We start from the raw sequence: 16,773 nt of genomic DNA, 5'->3' as shown, positions 1-16,773 counted from the left end.
GATTGGGCAACATCTCTGACACACCCTTCAAACAGGAGAAAATGTACCTTAAAGCCTGTTGCACACCATTTCAAGGAAACATGTCATTCCACCTAAAGATAATAAACAAAAGGGTTGATATGCATACTGCATGAAACAGTACAGACTTTGCATAGGTAGTTGCAGTACAAACTAAAGGCATAAAGAAAAAGCCAACTATTTGGAACGCAGTTAAAACTTAGTTGTCTGAAATTCAGTGAGTCAACTTTGACTGAAAGGTTGCAAATGGTAGCGATAATTAAGTGATATTTCTCTTTTCCTGGCTGATAGGCTGACAATGTGCAGTGGATGGCCAGCTCCCTGGTTAAGTGACTTATTTGTTTGAAGTGGGCACTTTGCCCTCGATTGAACTTTTAATAATAATCCTTCCATCACTTTCCTACCTCAGGTCCCACCCGCTATTTGCAGCACTGACCTTTAAAGCAGGAAGTTACTGTTAACACAGCTCCAGCAGTTGCAACGACAACCTGCTTTACAGCATTTTTCTCGTCAAGCACAGCGCTTGTGCACATTTCCCTCCACTGACTCGATCCACCTCACACAAGTTTAGGTTACAGGATGCTGTCACTTAAAAAACATGATTTCAGTTGACAGCAGTGGTGTCAGGTTTAAGACAACTGCATTTTGCACAATTCATTTTCATTCTGCAGGATTTTCATTAACAGCAGAAGGGAGAACATTACATAAACCTGTGATGTAATTTTCTGAGCATGACTCAAAGCACTGGGGAACCCCACGCAGAAGACACATCTCAAAGCTGGTTTCTTTAAGAAAAGACAACATTGCATACATTTATTAGGGATGGACGCCAATTCCAATACATGCAAATCACCATTGTCCTTTAAATGTAGTGTTGACATTATTGCAAACACTTGTCTCCCTGCTGTTTTGTGTATTATATTTTTATTATCTTAGGATAAAAAAAAACATTAACAATTACATGGGATGCCTTGTTCTGCATAATTTAACGTATACACAGTGGGAACAGGAATGGCAATGCTTTAGACATCATCACAGCCTCTTCATAACCCCGCCCACCCCAAACCCACTGCCCGCATGCAGTTTGCACTGCACAAAGACCAAAAGTCACGTGAGACAGCCTGCAAAGAGCACAAGAAGCATTCACAGTAAAGGAGGATAGGAAGGAGGATAGGATGGAGGGGAGGGAGAGTAAAAGATGAGAGGAGAAGGAGGGGAGGGGAGGAGGAGAAGAGAGGGAGTGAAACAAAGTGACTGCAGCACTGGCCTTGGTTTAGACAGGAGAAGGAGCAGCATAGTCCTTGTATATCATTCTAACTTCTCCCACACTTCAACTCCCGTCTCCTGATTGTGGTACTCTTTCCATTGTCTTTGACACAAAAAAAAGTTTGTTTATATATGCATGTATATATGTATATACATATACATATGTATATAGATATATATAAACACATTTTTATAGCTACAGCACCTTTTCCCATGGGGCAACAGTGTCAATACCTCGCACATGGTACATGGCCGTGCCAAAGAAAAAAAGAAAAATAAAAAATCAATATATTGGTCAGGATATTTATCTTTTTTTCCCTAAAATTGGCATTTGACATGATGATATTCTATTGCCGTCTGGGGGAGGGAAGGGACAAAGGTTCTTCTTTTGAGTTTATATTCAAGTTTTCTCCTTTTTTTCGGGTGTATAATTTCTTCTTTTCCTGTTTAAAAAGAGTTCACACTTTTGTGATTTGCGTGTGCTGCTCTTCATCAAAAGGTTCATTTTCCGGATCAGAGTCAGTGGTGTCAGAGTATCGATAATGGTCTGGCTCATTGTCGCTAACGTCCGGGGTGACGGATGTCGAAGTGCTTGCCTCAGAATTTGAAGGCTCCTCCACGGTTTTCGTAAAATACAACTTCACCTGGAAACAAGACAGGAAATAACTAACTTCAGCCTGTGCAATAAAAACAACCATGGAACACATTACACATTATTGCTCTTTTCCAACCATCATAGTAAAAAATACAGACTTATGGTGTGTTTACACTAGACACAAAGCCAATTCTTTCCTTGAGTTGCTCTTGTGAGTTTGACCGCAACGTCACAATTGTGTTTAGTTTTGTTACTAACCTAAGGCACCCCATTACTTTTAAAAAAACAGCTGAAATTGCCACAATTGCCGCTTTGAAATATTTATACCTGTTGTGGAAGTCTCAGATATTTCTAAAAATAACACTTTGGAATATCATCCGGAGGTGCACACAGTTCAGTGAATTTCACTGCCTTCTCTAGGAACTACGTCTGGATATGAATATTACTACTACAGCTTTATGAATCCAAAATAAACAAACTCTGCTGTGTTTTAACTGCAATAAACATATTCAGAGTATGCAGAAATAACAACATGATGGCGATGTATAAAAAGTTTGAATCAATGCTTTGTCAGTCTGCAAGACAATAAGCAAACGACTTTTAAAGTGCTTGTTTTATGAATGGATTTTGGATCCAGCTATGCTATGCTGGAGAATCAACGCTGAAGTTTTTGATGACGCGTCATGCAATTTCTCACTAGAATTCAAAATTTCAGCTCATGCAAAGAAGAGTCTACTCGCATCTTTGCACTGCCTTTGTATGTAATTGCAAAACAAATGTGATTCATGTCTGGTGCAAACACACCATTCGAGATAATAATTTTATCCAGAAAACATCAGAATTAAATCCTTACCTTGAAGTTTGGCGAGAAGTAGCGGTTAGCTTTATCCTTATTGGCCTTGTCCAAGTCGTTCTTAGTGAGCGTCAGGATGAGGTAGTCCCTGTCCCGGTCGCTTTCCCTGCCGCTTTCCCTGCAGCTGTCCCTGCACTCGGCGCTCTGCGGCTGGCCCTGGCCCGGTGCCGGTAGCCCCTGCTGGCTGTCTGCATTGTTCACCGCCCCGTTCTCCATCTTGTCCCCGCTCTCTTCTGGTCCAGGGATGAAGAAGGTGTTCACCCAGAAGTGAAACATTTTGTCCTGGAGAGCAGAGAGAGGAGATGCAATGAGAACATATACAATTCAAAGGAAAGCTTTTCATTGTGGTTGGTGTTACCCCAGATTGGCTAAGTGAGAAAATACAGTCAAATGCCTACTTAATGTTCCTTGGCCATGCAGCCACAACAAGACATGAATCTGTAAATTTAAGCTACGATGAAAGCTCCTGAACACACACCAACACCACTCACCTTCTTCATCATCTTATTCTGTTTATGGAAGAACTCCACTTTGATGTCTCCACAAACTGGCAGCGGCTGGGGGAATTCGAAAAACATGTGCTTGTCCTCGCGCCGTGTGTGAGCGGGGTTCGACGTGTGAATCTTCACCTTCAGCTGGTACACCACAAACTGGGGATCTGGAACAAAAGAGTCAACGTTGCACCAAAAAAGGGGGGGGGGGGACAAGGTGGTGAGATTTGTGGGGAGATGACACAGAAAACACAAGAAGAAGTGTGAGTGGCAGGAGGAGCAGGGAGTGAATTAAGTGTTATTAGCACAGCACACCACCACCTCTACCTTCTGAATAAGTGCAAAACAATATATTAAAATTAAGGAGGGGAAAGGGGAAGACAGCAAAATGCAAAACACCTAAAGAAACCCAGAACCAGAGGCATATGACCCTATTCTGATAGACAGTCAAGGTTCGGTCTTGGAAGAGCGCAACACATTGCATATACATTCTTGTCTGGGTGGGGGTGGTGTTGGAGCTGACTTCATACACCTGTAAACCCGTCCTATCCTGCTGGGCAACATGTCTACCTCAGACTGCTCCTGCCTGGTGGATCTCTGGGGCCATATAAAAGCAAATGTTTGAAATGATAATAATGGATGAAAGGCTCATTTACCCCAATGCCAATTCCCTTTCTTGAAGCCCTGAGGGGTCGGCTCGCTCCTGTTTTTAACGGTACTGTCCCCTTAGAGAGAAAAAAGGAGATTATCACAATCAGGAACAGGCTGGCCTGTCAGGGGCTCGACAGCACAGCAGGCACAAACACAACAGCTCAACACAAATATTTCCAAATCTACATTGCTTTTCTTAAAAATATCATACTTTAATGGCTTTAAAGTGGAAGTGTGCATCTCAAAATATTTGACCTAAAATATGTTGTGAGGTGCACAAAGGGGAAGCGGACTTGAGATCATTGACAACCACAAAACGTTAAGGCTACATTCACCCTTACGCATCTTTGTTAAAAAACAAATCTCCATACTCAAGAGCTTCCGCAAAAATCATCCTAGTTTGTGGGCCTAAGGCTCCCCCTCCCCAAGGTATCGAAAGAGGTATGGTTTTTTATAACTCTAGTATTGCTTCAAAGTTTCACTTCTAGTAACTTGTCAACCTTGACCTCCTGTACATGGAGGCAGTAACAGCATTAAAAAAAATGCAGAACAACTGCTATAATAAACTATGAGTTCAGCAATGCCCATAATTTGTTAACCATGTTTAATTAACTGATAGCTGATGTTGGAAATAAACTTAATTTTGTCTGGTGTGAAGCTCCAGGAATAAAAAGAGAAATATGAAGATGGGATTGTTTAGTTCAAATATTAAACATTATTTGGTAATCATGAGCAATTGTATAAATATAGTACCAGATTATGTTGAAAATCAAGCATTGAATTTTATTTCAAGTATTAACCCTAACCTTGAAAACATAACAGTACAAGTTTTCAAAATTTTTAAAACTTTGTATGAATGCTTAAGAAAATTTAGAAGCCAGAATTTGGCTGGTGGTCATTTCCGACCCTGATGGCGTTTAATTTTTTTAGTACTAGGGTCGGGTGATAGGAGTTTGATGAATCAGGGAAGGACACATCTTGATTAATAAGATCCAATCAGGAAGCGAATAGGACTGTCTGCTATATAATTTTTTTAAAGGTCAGTGTTTACACTTCATCCTGACTTAAACACACTGGAGTTTTCAAACTGTAATGGGGTCTAAAGTCTCTTTTTTTTTTTTGAAGAGTTTGGAAATGCCAGAATAGGCATAAATATAGAAGTAATTAATAGTAAAGTAATTAATTTTAAAACCAAAGCGCATTTGTTTGAATGTAGCCTCATAGTTGTCTTTGGTGAATTTAACAAACAGAAATGTGTGACGTTGAATTATCTGTAACAGAATTATGGATACAAGCTTCTCCGCTTCTATTGCTGTGGTGAGCTAAAACCTGAGGCTAGAAGTGTGTGTGTGTGTGTGTGTGTGTGTGTGTGTGTGTGTGTGTGTATATGCATTAAGATGTCACACTCAGAATAGGGCCTTTTTCAAGGGAGTGTTAGGAGGGAAAGAAGGATCAATACAGTCAGGGGCTGTTCAGCACAGTCAGGTGTTATGGGTGAAAAAGTCACAGAAATTTAGGAAGACGAGGCACTTTCTCTGACTGACAGTTAAAAATAGACAAATTCAGATATAAGAAAAGGCACAACACTGTGGTGACTAAGACACATTTTGAGGCGAAAAACAGCATTTTCCCCCCTAAAACCACAATAGAGAACTATTAAATCCATTAACTGTAAAACACAGCAATAACATGTTGAGAAAATATGGACATGCAAAATAAAAAAAACAAAGCTGAAAAAGCATCATTATCTGATTAGAAAGTTTACACAAGGTCTCACAAATGTCTCTGTGGGGACGACTTAAGTTGAACTATAAATTAAAGGATGTGAAAATCTAAAATCTGTACTGATATTGATAAAGTTTTGGTTTCAGTACGCCTTTAAAATGAAGCATATTCTGAGTGACTGCTTTGTGTGTGTGTGTATCACTGAACACAGCAGACAACAAGTGCCGCTGTTTGTGTGTTGCACACAATTTTACAACAAATGATTACATGCAATGATATTTGCAACACTTAAACGTGAAATTTTATCACCAAGTAAAATATTTAATGCCTTAACTGACTTTTTGGTTAGGTGTGAGAAAAAAACGATCTTGGCTTTACTGTCCACTGTGTGCGTGCAATTTACTTCCCTTTAAGTGCTCTACTCTGTTTAAACAGTGCATATTACTGTGCACGGAAAAATATTACACAGCAGTAAATGAAAAAATGAAAGCAGAACCTGCCTTCAATAAAAGTAATCCTCATGAGGAAGCTATAAATGTGAAAAAAATATGCTGTAAATACTCAACTTTGCAACAGTTGAAGGTTTCTCAGATAAAAACTCAGTTTGTGTTTTAATGGGCCTTTATTGCCTTTAGTAGGAAGCCCTCCCCACAAAAAAAAGGGTATTCCATGATCCCAACAACATTTTAAAATGTCATAATAACATACAGAGGGGATCTGATGGAATATCTGATGTTGATGTGGGAAGATGATGAGTTGGCCTCAGCAGCAACGAGAGGACTTAATCAATAAAGAGCTGCCCTAGTGAGACAAAAAGGTCCAAAAATATTGCAGCGAATTCAGCCACACTTGATTCTAAAACCCCGACAGAGGACGACTCAACTCTACCACAGATGACCGGCTCTGTTCTGTGGTGCTAAACTGCAGCAGCGTGGGTGAGCCCTACAGTGCACAACACATCCAAGGCTCTCGTTCCGTTTGAACAGCGGTGTGCATGCCTACGCCCTAGTTTGGAGTTAAAGTTGAACATGAGCGTGACTCACTGCAGGTGCCCCCGCTGAACATAGGGAGAGTCTCGAACACCATTTTGTGGAAGAGCAGCGCCACCGGCTTGTACTCTAGCTGGTTCTTCAGTAGGTAGCTGTAGTAGTAGACATAGCGGCGCTGACTCGGGATCGTTACTCCCTGCAACAACAGTAGCAGTGATTAGAGATCCTGAATATCTAAATCATGTTATCTTTTCTCTCTTCAAACACTTTAAGGTCAACACATTGAAAAGTGGCAGCTGGGCTTTCAACCAGGTATTATATGGTTGCAATGTTTAATCACAATACCTTTAGAGTAATTAGGACACGCTACTATTTAAAATTTCAGTTTTACATTTTTTACATTTATTTTAACCCAGAAATACATGAAGTTTACATTTACAATATTAAAAAGTAATATAAAAAAAGAATTTAAGAAACCTTAAGATTCCAAGACAAACTAAAACAGGAATTTAAATAATCAACTTCACTTCCAGCTAAGGATAAAAACACAAACACAACGAAAAACTATATGTCAGCTTCATAATGAAAATGTGACATTAACCACAGGGTTGGTATAGCTTTTACATTTTTGAGTAAGTGTAGTGACGGTGTAGATGAAACACCAGATTATCTTGCAAGTTTAGCATTTCTGAAAAAGTATATTAAAACTCAAGGATATTACTTAAACAAAACCTTCAAAACAAAATGGTACAAATTCAGCATTTTCCAGATTTAGTGTTAAATAGACAACTCACCTTCTTGTCCCTTGTCCTGACTTCTCCGTAAAAGTCAAGCGCTTCTTGGGCCTCCAGGAATTTGCCGCGATGGAGGAGATAGGCGCAGATCATGACTCCGGTGCGGCCCTTCCCGGCCTTACAGTGGATGGCTGCCACGTGATTGTCATCCTCGCTGAGCCACTGGTCCAGGTCTTCACAAAACGGCTTAATTAGCTCCAGCTGAGGAGGGTTGTGGTCTTCGAAGGGGTACTGTGCAACTGATGCGTGACGGGGGGATGCGGGCCCACGCAAAGTTGTAACCAGAGAAGAGGAGAAATGTGGAGACAGAGCGGAGACAGGTCAGAGGAGACGAGAGAGGGTGGAAGACATTTTGGACATTTAGAGAGATTTTATTGACCTTGTGTGTCATCAGGCTTTTAGGTCAGACTGTTATTGTTGTTTTTAAAGAGGGAAATCATCTATGAAACACATAAAAGCTGCCTACCTCTGCAGTTAAATTTGGCAGCATCGTAGTGTCTTTCTGCGCAGCTGAAACGGGAAGAACAAAATCCAGTTAGCGCATGCACAGAGGAAGTTATTAAGCGAACAAAGAGCAATTCAGGTACAGACAAAATGCGGAACACTTACAGGTTGTAGATTTTGTAATGGTTTTTATGCTTTGAATCCAAAAACCTGTTTGCAGGAGAAAACATATTCATAAGATTAACTGCCAGGGCAAATTGAAAAGACACAAGTGTTCTGTAATAAAATGCCTCTCTCCAACATTTCCCTTTTCTATAATCACATAACAACTCACCGTACTACATCGTCTATATTGTTTCTGTACACGCCTTCGAGTCTCTCTGCTGGAAAGCCCATAGCAATGATGTTTGGGTAGATATCTGTTCAGGCAGGGGTCAAGGAAATGTACATTGTGCATGACTGTGGAAATCAGGCCTTTTCAGAGAAGAAGGCATGAAGGTGGTGAATTACAGTGGCGCCCATAAGAAGAAAGAAGAAGAAAGTAGGTCTGTCTATGCATTCAACTGCTATGTGACGGGACTGAAAATGAAATGCATATTTTATATTTCAAAGAATCTATAAGAATTTACAGTTAAAGCACATTTACAATGCAGAGACAAGCAGCAGAGTGGGAAAAAGTTTCAGCTAATGTCAATATTAGGATGTCATTGTAGTTATGGATAGATGGGAGCACAGAGGAGGGCCGCTGATCAGTGCGTGCGTGTGTGTGTTGTGACAGATGGCCTTGACAGGGAGAAGCAGGCAGAGAGGACAGGAGTTACAGCGCTCCTGCACAAGCCAGGCCCACATGTGGGTGCACGAGGAGAGTCTCCGCTCCCTGACCTGCATTTATTTTTAGAGCCCAAAGTTATATTGGGATGATCGCAAATGTGCGGCTTATCTCTCTTTCGAGCTCTGCTGGAACAATTTGAATATCTATGAGAACCAACGCAGGCGACATGGAGACACAGGTCCACATTTTTAAAAAGTGTTTCATCAAACAGAAATCCTTTGTGTGGTGACTTTGCAGGTTGCACATGCAGCAGAAAGCAGTCGTTGTGTTTCTATGACGTTGCTGAGAGGGATGAGACACATGTGGAAAGAGACACTTAACGAACCAAACACACCAGATTCCTCTGCAAGTTTTACTTCTGCTTGCACCGCCTCGCTTGTGCTACACCTGTCTGCCTTTAAAGTTGCCTTACATCATCGAATGTGGCTCCATGTTTAATCGCAGGATAGTGTCAGAGAACGTCCTGGCCAATTACATGGTGACATACATACAATCTTAAAGGCAAACATCAGTGTCATGTTGCAGGGAAAAAAGAATAATTGAGATGGCATGCATGTCTTTGAGGCTCGGCTGCAACGCCTACCTGTAACTGAAGTCTGCTTGTCGCCATAAGCTGTGGGATTTCACACTTTAACCACTGACTAAAGGGCAACCTTTTCTTACACTTCCTGTGTCACGGTGTCAGAAATAGAAAAGCTGAATATTTCTAATTGGATGTGTCTGTTTCATTTTTGAGCAGGCCTTATTTCTTTCCAGAGTCAAATCATTTTATTACTGGTCAGAAAAATTTGCCACACGCATCTCACCACCTCTTGCTTAGTGTGCACACATACAAGTACCTGCACATGCAAAAACGCACACCCTTTTCATGGTACACAACGTTCAGTATATCTATCAATATAGAAAAATGCTGGAATCTAGAACAAACACATCCATCAGTAGACACACATCCAAAAATAATTAAATTTCAAACTAGAGCTGGGCAAAAAGACTAGATGCCATCTTAGATTTTGAATATGCTGAGTTTTGTCTTTTCCAGTTTTCATGGTTAAATTACAGTCAAATGATGATCTGAACTGACTAGACCATTAGGGCTGCACAATTTATCAAAAAATAGATATGTGCAATATCCAATTTGCAGGAAGACACATTAAATGCTAATGTTAATATGTAAAAAGCTGTTATATGCATCAAAATGCAATTGTGAATTAGTTATGGTGCTGCAGAGATTTCTCCTCTAGGCCTGTCATAATGATTACAATATCGACTTATTGAGCTCAGCTATATTTATCGAGGTTATTTTCGGTTTTCGTACAACATCGCCTGTCGTGTTTACATGCTTTTGCTTGCATAAAAATATAATTCCCGGTCGTGCTGCTTCTGCTCTCTGTGTCAGAGTTTCACCGTGGGCAGGACTCTAGCAGCTCACACACACACACACACTATTGTTTATCGTAATTTCTGGGGCAGTACTTCGTACATACAAAATGTGGCTACTGTAATAGACCTTGTCCCATTCTACCAATTGTATTCTACAGATTTAAGAATGAAATGTTGTTTTATCAAGGTCCTCACTAAAAGAAAAGATCACATCATGACCATTTTCACACATAGAATGAGAATGATGCAAAAATAATCATTCCCTCCAATATCGTAGTCATTTGCAATACCAGTCAAAATTAACGCAATTAGATATTCTTTTCATATAGTGCAGCCTACTACCACATACTGTTCTAGCTGTTCTATTATTTGCCATAATATTTAGTCATATCCACATTATAATGGGAAAAAAGACTATCTTCAATAAATCCCTGTAAGAGGAAGTCTTTACAATGCAGCTCTGTGCAGATGAGGTATGCTCAACACAGGCCTTGATGCATTAAATTCAACAAGCCCAATAGCAAATCCATGATATTATTTGCATCCTGCCAAGCTACTTCCCCGTAGCTCACGACAGAGAAGCCTATCTGTACATACTGTGCCATAATCCAGTCCATTATGCCGCAAAGACCTAATTAGGAGCCAAATACAGCTTTTCTGCGCTATTTGATGGGCCATGCTAACCCTTGGACCTACTGGCAAAGTGATCCCAGTCAGTCTATTCTAAGTGTTTTTAAAAAGCTCCAAAGCTCCCAGGAGAGCCTCAGCCCAGGGCATGGGGGGCTTGGTCTCTGCAGCTGGGAGGAAACGCACATACGGGACCCCCGACGGAAGCTCCAAGTAGGAGGGGGTGAAAAAAAAGAAGGAAAATCTGTCGTTTCAGGCACGCCTTTTCTTTAAAGCCAGCCCTGCCTCAGCTATATGCATACGCCAAATCCACAACTGAGAGCAAGGGAGAGGGGGGGGGGAAAGGGAGAGTGGGAACCGGCGAGCACTGAGTGAGGAGGGGGTGGGGAGGACAGGAAAGGAGGAGAGCAGAGGAAAGGGGGCAAGCAGAGGGAGGGAGAATTAGAGTGGGAGTAGTAAAGAAAAAGAGCAAAAGGAGAGGTGGTGGGTTGAGAGGGTAAGAGAGGGAGAGAGCACTCAGACAGCAACGCTGATACAAGATCACTGGCAACTCTATTTTAAGGGCAATTCCCAGAACTGTGATACTGCATTACATAACTGCAGAGAGCCCATATTGTTTTTAGACACCATGCCAAAAATGATAAAAGGGATGGTTAGAAAGGGCCCACATCTGAACAAGAGGAGACTTTAAGCCAAAGAAAGATGCCACTTCTGAGTGGCGTGCCCCCCTTCACACCTGCACAAAGATCTAGAGGCACATGTCCTGCCACAAGGTTTACCACAATAGAAAACCAGGTAAGAAACAGCTCACCAAATACTGCGATGCAGACGTTCAAGCATCTGCAGCCACACAAACATCCCAGCTTCTTTTCAATACGTTATCTAAAGTCAAGGCAACTTGCATTCAGCTTTACGTTCCCATTCTTCTTTAAATAAATAAAAACAGCCTATTCTGCAATGTTACCAAGTTAACGCAACAGTACTGAAGAAACCAGAGCAAATCGTGTCTGTAAATATGAAGGTCTGTTTTCAACGTGTCAAGGAATAGTAAAAAAAAATAGTTCTCACCATTTCCCAGAGCCCAAGTTGACATCTTCAAATGTCTTTTGTATGATGAACAGTGCAAAACAAACATATTAAATTTAATCCTACCAACGAATTAGAAAACCAGCAAATATTCACATTTGAGCAGCAAAGACATTTCTATGGTATGCAAAAATGACAGCCAACCAGTTATCACAATTGACCAACTATGAGTCAATTACTTGTTTCAGCTCTGAAACCAGAAATATCAAACTCAGAATGCAAAAGGCTCATACAAAGACAAGTGTACATCAAAGTATAATCAGTGTCCAAAATAATCACTGGAAAAAAGCAAGATCGGCCCCAAATTCAAGCAATTTACTGCATAAAAATACAATTATGGGGGCTAAAAATGTGATCGGATGAAAATACCTCCATTTTACACATTTGGGGCAAAAATCACAAAGCACTTAACCCAACTGTTAACGTGACCCAGTCTCAGCACTGTCACACATTAGATTTTGCATTTATTTACTAATGATCAACCACATCAGCTGCTATTCTACCAAATGTACCAACTTCAGTACCAGCGACACTGCACTGGGGAACCAGGTCAACTATTATCAGTGGTAATAGATGAGAAATTAGTCCTGCAGAGGGGGCCTGAAATAGCACTTCTTAAACTGGAAAATATTTTTTTCATCTCCACGATGGGAAAGGAAAATGTTAATTAGATTTTCAAAGATATGTTGGGATCCATCAATGAATACTCACCCATAGAGGACACAGGTGAGGTGAGACAAGGTGAGCAGGGTGTTAGTCTTTACAATTTTTGCATCATAAAAAAACAACCTAAGTTACGTATATTCCATGAAGATGTATAATCACAAAAATACATAAGGCATTCAGAGATCTACCTGCCTTCAAACACCAGCTGATAAAAAATGACTTAATGCCACTAACAATTTCACAAGCTAGGTGGACGGCTGGGTGTGCAAGTTAAATGTTCAAACACACACTGAAGCCCAGTTTAACTGGGGTTTACAGCTATTATATGACTGACATTTATGCGTGCTGGTTTGACAGATCCACCATCTTTCAAACATGCTGGGTGACAGCAAAGCTCCGCTGTCTGACCAACTAGCCAGCTAGCTGAGTAGCAGAGAAAGCTAAGCAACCTCACGTTTACTCCTGACATTTCTGCTTCCAGTCCCCCTCCTCAATGCAACTATAATAATCACATTTATGTTCCCGGTGAGCTGTGGAAAAATAAGGCACACAAGGAAGGATACATGTTAAGTCCAGGTCGAACCCATCCTCCTGATATCTCCTTTTGTTCCGACTGACAATTTCTTTTATAATCGCAGTCATTGTAGCAGGTGACAGGAGTCTATAAGGGAGAAATGATGAAAACAGGTTTTTCTAGTATTATTTTGTTTGTAGCAGTTAAATAGGGGAACTGCTCTGGGGTGCTGGCTGAATTGTGCAGGTCCTCGCAGAGAGCCAGCAGAGCTAGCAGTGGCTGTGGTAGGATTAGAAAGGCTTCCTCTGGATCATAAAGACGGGCCTCGCTCTGCTCCTCCGTGCAGGCCCCACTTTCCCCAATCCTGCGATTCGTCTTTGCAAACAGCCCCGAATAAAATACATGCAGTTGTCCTTCAAGATGCCAGACACGATCCAAGCCGATGGTCCAGTCGCAGCCGCCGCGATTGACAGGGAAGAGGACAGAGAAGTCACCGGTTCCCGAAACCCGTATCCAGACGGAGCTAGCTCGCTAGCTAACGAGCTAGCTAGCGCAGCTAGCTAGCAACAATAGCTAATGCTACCTCCTCTTTCGATCCAAAAGCCTCCTAACGATTCAACATTGTCGTCGACTGATTGCCAAGAACACATCTGAAAAAAAAGTGACAGGCTCCACCTTAAATGTATATAGTCTATACAAAGATCAGAAATGTGCACAGATTGGTTTGACAGCTCCGTCCCGGGGAATCATCTTCTTTTCTCACTCCTCTCGCTCCAGCTGAACTCTCAGGCTCCCATCATGGCCTCCACCGAAGGAAAAAAAGAAGGTAGAGCAGGCTGGGATTTTAGAACAAATATCCCGCCGCCTTCGCTATATAGTCCCGCTGTTTAATTAAAACCGACAAACACGGCGTCAACTCGCCCCGTTTCAACAATTAATATTAAATACTGATTACCAACCAGCCGCATGCGTGATTGTTTTAACCCTAAAAAGCGCAACAATCGAGTTATTTCGCGCTCCTGGCGGAAGGATAAAGTGAGTCCGCATGCGACGCTCCCTTCTGTCAAAGTGATCACGTGTGGCTGTAATTAAGGAAGTTTCCAACATAATGTCACTTTTCGCGGTTTAAACTGTCATTTCAGGCTCTAAAAAAATCCTTAAAATATATCAGCCTAAAAGTAATTTATATGTTCACAATTGAAAATTAATATAGTTTAGAATACCTTCGTTGCCTTCGTCATACAATGTCGTCAAATCAAATAAATTACACCAACGGTGTTAATTGCATGGACTTTAGTATTATACACTTTACATTTTTGTCATTGATGCACACTAATAGTGAAAAAAATTACATATTGCATTATAAAAAAAAGATACATATCGTAGCCTTTTTAAAATATGAAAATGTTAATTTCATAAACACTTTACAAACACACAAAGACATAATTAAAATGTTTGTTGCATCTTTTCAACTTTTGCATCATAAAAAAATAGAAAACTACCATATAATGAAGTTCCATATATTTTATGAATATGTATAAACATTAAAACGTTATATATATATATATATATATATATATATATATATATATATATATATATATATATTTTATATATATATATATATATATATATATATGCCTAAATTTGTAAGCTATGGTACAATTTTAATTACTAATAAAAATGTTAATTATGTAATCCAATCTAATGTGGAAAAAAAAGGGTTGGGTGCATCCAATATTTTTATCTGAAGTGAGTTGAAAGGTCGGGTTTTACAGGAGTTTGGGTTAGACATGAAACAATTAATGAAATAATCTTTTTTTTTTTTGCATCGTCATCTTTGTGGGTTATCTGTGTATTTTTTTCTAATTTTCTGAATAGTTATTGTCATTTTAACTGTATTTATTTATGTGTGTACTTGTATACATGGATGTCTGCTAGAATTTTGTCTTTCTCTCATTCCCATCATTTTTATATTTTTTCTTCTATTCTAATGGAGTATGGTAAACACAAGAGAAAGCCCTGATCATGCCCCTCTGAGTCTCCATCACATATCACATTCTCTGCTGTTTGTTTTATGTATATTATTTGAATTAGTCAATCCACAGAAAATAGAAAATTCCGCTGTTGGCATTTTGATATAAAAATCAAAAAAAAAAAAAAAATCAAATCAATTTTATTTATATAGCCCAAAATCACAAATCACAGATTTGCCTCAAAGGGCTTCACAGACTGTACATGGTATATATATATATATATATATATATATATATATATATATATATATATATATATATATATATATATATATATATATATTTTATTCAATTTTTTAAAATAATTTAATTAAAACCTTGTTTCTTCACGATAGTAAATTTAATGTTTGGTTTTGGTCCCCTCCTCTATTTTATGACCAGTCAATTTAGTGATTTAAGGCGCAGTATGTGATTCTGGAGAAAGATAGTTGATTGTTGAGTCTCATTCCCAGGTCGTCAAAAATAGAGACATTTTGGGTTGGTACATTTGACAGTACACCAATCCAAAACATCCGTATTTGACGATCTGGGAATGAGATTCCAGAATCACACACTTTAATTGGAAAACCAATTGGCAGATTAATAAATAATAAAAAAAAAATATTTTGTTTCAGCTCAGATGCATTTCCAGTTTGCCAGAAAAAAATATCTTCATACTAGAAAATGGCCTTTTCCCCATTATTGTTGTAGCCCAACAGCACCAGCCACAGAACCAGTGGGGATTCACATTCATAATGCAAAAAAAGTAAGGACACAATCTCTCCTAATAAGCTGTGTGCAAACATCAGCCTACACCTGGACCAACCCATGTCCATGCAACATGACAGCTCTGCTAAGTAGTCCAGATAAAATTTGCAATAACAAATTGGCATTTTTATATTTAAATTAGCAAATAAGCAGCATATCAACACTTGAGTGTAAATGTGACTTTGTCACATTTTGGTGTGGTAGAATATGGTTAGCCTGCATTCATCAATATTAAGCCAGTAGGACACAGGAGATTTACACCTGTATGTCCTGGTCATTTGTGACATGACATATTGGATGTACAGTACTTGGAGATTTTATAAAGTACTGAGGGTGCAGTTCAGCAGATTTAAATGGGGTTACCTGGAACATTGCAGATTAAATGATCTGATCCCATGTAAGGCTAATTAGGAATCTGCTTCTTACAGGGGAGACTGGTACTCCTCATAGAAGAACACTCATCTCTATCCGGGCAATGTAAGCCCTTACAGCTTAATGACTGGCAAAATTAATCAGTCCTTCAGGTTCACTCAACCATCTAAGTATAATTTGAAAGCGTCCTTAATCTGTTATAAAAAGATCGGGCTGGCAAAGCCAATCCAGAGCCAAAACCCAAATTACAATACAATTTAAACAAATGTGGACAAGGCCTCGGCTTATTTTAAAGAACATATCCATTGTAACACCTGCTTGTCCAAGTTAACCCTCCATTTTTAACAGAAATTAACCATTTGATCAACAGGTAGAAACACAGGAAATTCTTAAGGTCTGGTGTCATAGAAGTAACTTAAACCCACCTCTGGCCAGAGAAACCTACAGTGACTGTACCATTTGACGTGCATTTCCAGTATTTCCTCCCTCTATGGGTGTAGTTTCTTTTTACTTGTTCCACCTTTGGCCAGCAGATGGCAGCACTGCACTTTTGGCTTTGCAGCCCCAGAACACCACACTGCCAAATGGACTTGAACCTTTAACTTGAATTGATAAGTTTGCACCTTGTACGGACAAAAGTTAAAGCAGGGTGTGTTGTATAACCATTGGCACAATGACAAAATCAGG

At 39.8% G+C, this 16,773-nt stretch overlaps 1 protein-coding gene across 2 annotated transcripts; it reads right to left on the bottom strand.

Annotated features, from left to right (window-relative positions):
- Positions 1–800: 800 nt before the first annotated feature.
- On the bottom strand, positions 801–13,845 carry LOC131993361 (phosphatidylinositol 3,4,5-trisphosphate 3-phosphatase and dual-specificity protein phosphatase PTEN). 2 transcript variants are annotated; one of them, XM_059359228.1, is made up of 10 exons: positions 12,981–13,845; positions 8,161–8,245; positions 7,992–8,036; positions 7,849–7,892; positions 7,383–7,621; positions 6,643–6,784; positions 3,880–3,948; positions 3,224–3,390; positions 2,733–3,014; positions 801–1,928 (listed from the first exon to the last, which is right to left on the bottom strand). In XM_059359228.1, exons 1-10 carry the CDS (start codon positions 13,057–13,059, stop codon positions 1,743–1,745), a joined length of 1,338 nt encoding a protein of 445 aa, XP_059215211.1. In that variant the 5' UTR covers positions 13,060–13,845; the 3' UTR covers positions 801–1,742. The 2 variants fall into 2 exon arrangements, with proteins under 2 accessions (XP_059215211.1, XP_059215212.1); XM_059359229.1 differs by lacking the exon at positions 3,880–3,948.
- Positions 13,846–16,773: the final 2,928 nt, after the last annotated feature.

Source organism: Centropristis striata, chromosome 20 (genome assembly GCF_030273125.1).
Source record: "Centropristis striata isolate RG_2023a ecotype Rhode Island chromosome 20, C.striata_1.0, whole genome shotgun sequence".
Taxonomy (NCBI): Eukaryota; Metazoa; Chordata; class Actinopteri; order Perciformes; family Serranidae; genus Centropristis; species Centropristis striata.
This window is presented reverse-complemented; position numbering and strand designations above follow the sequence as displayed.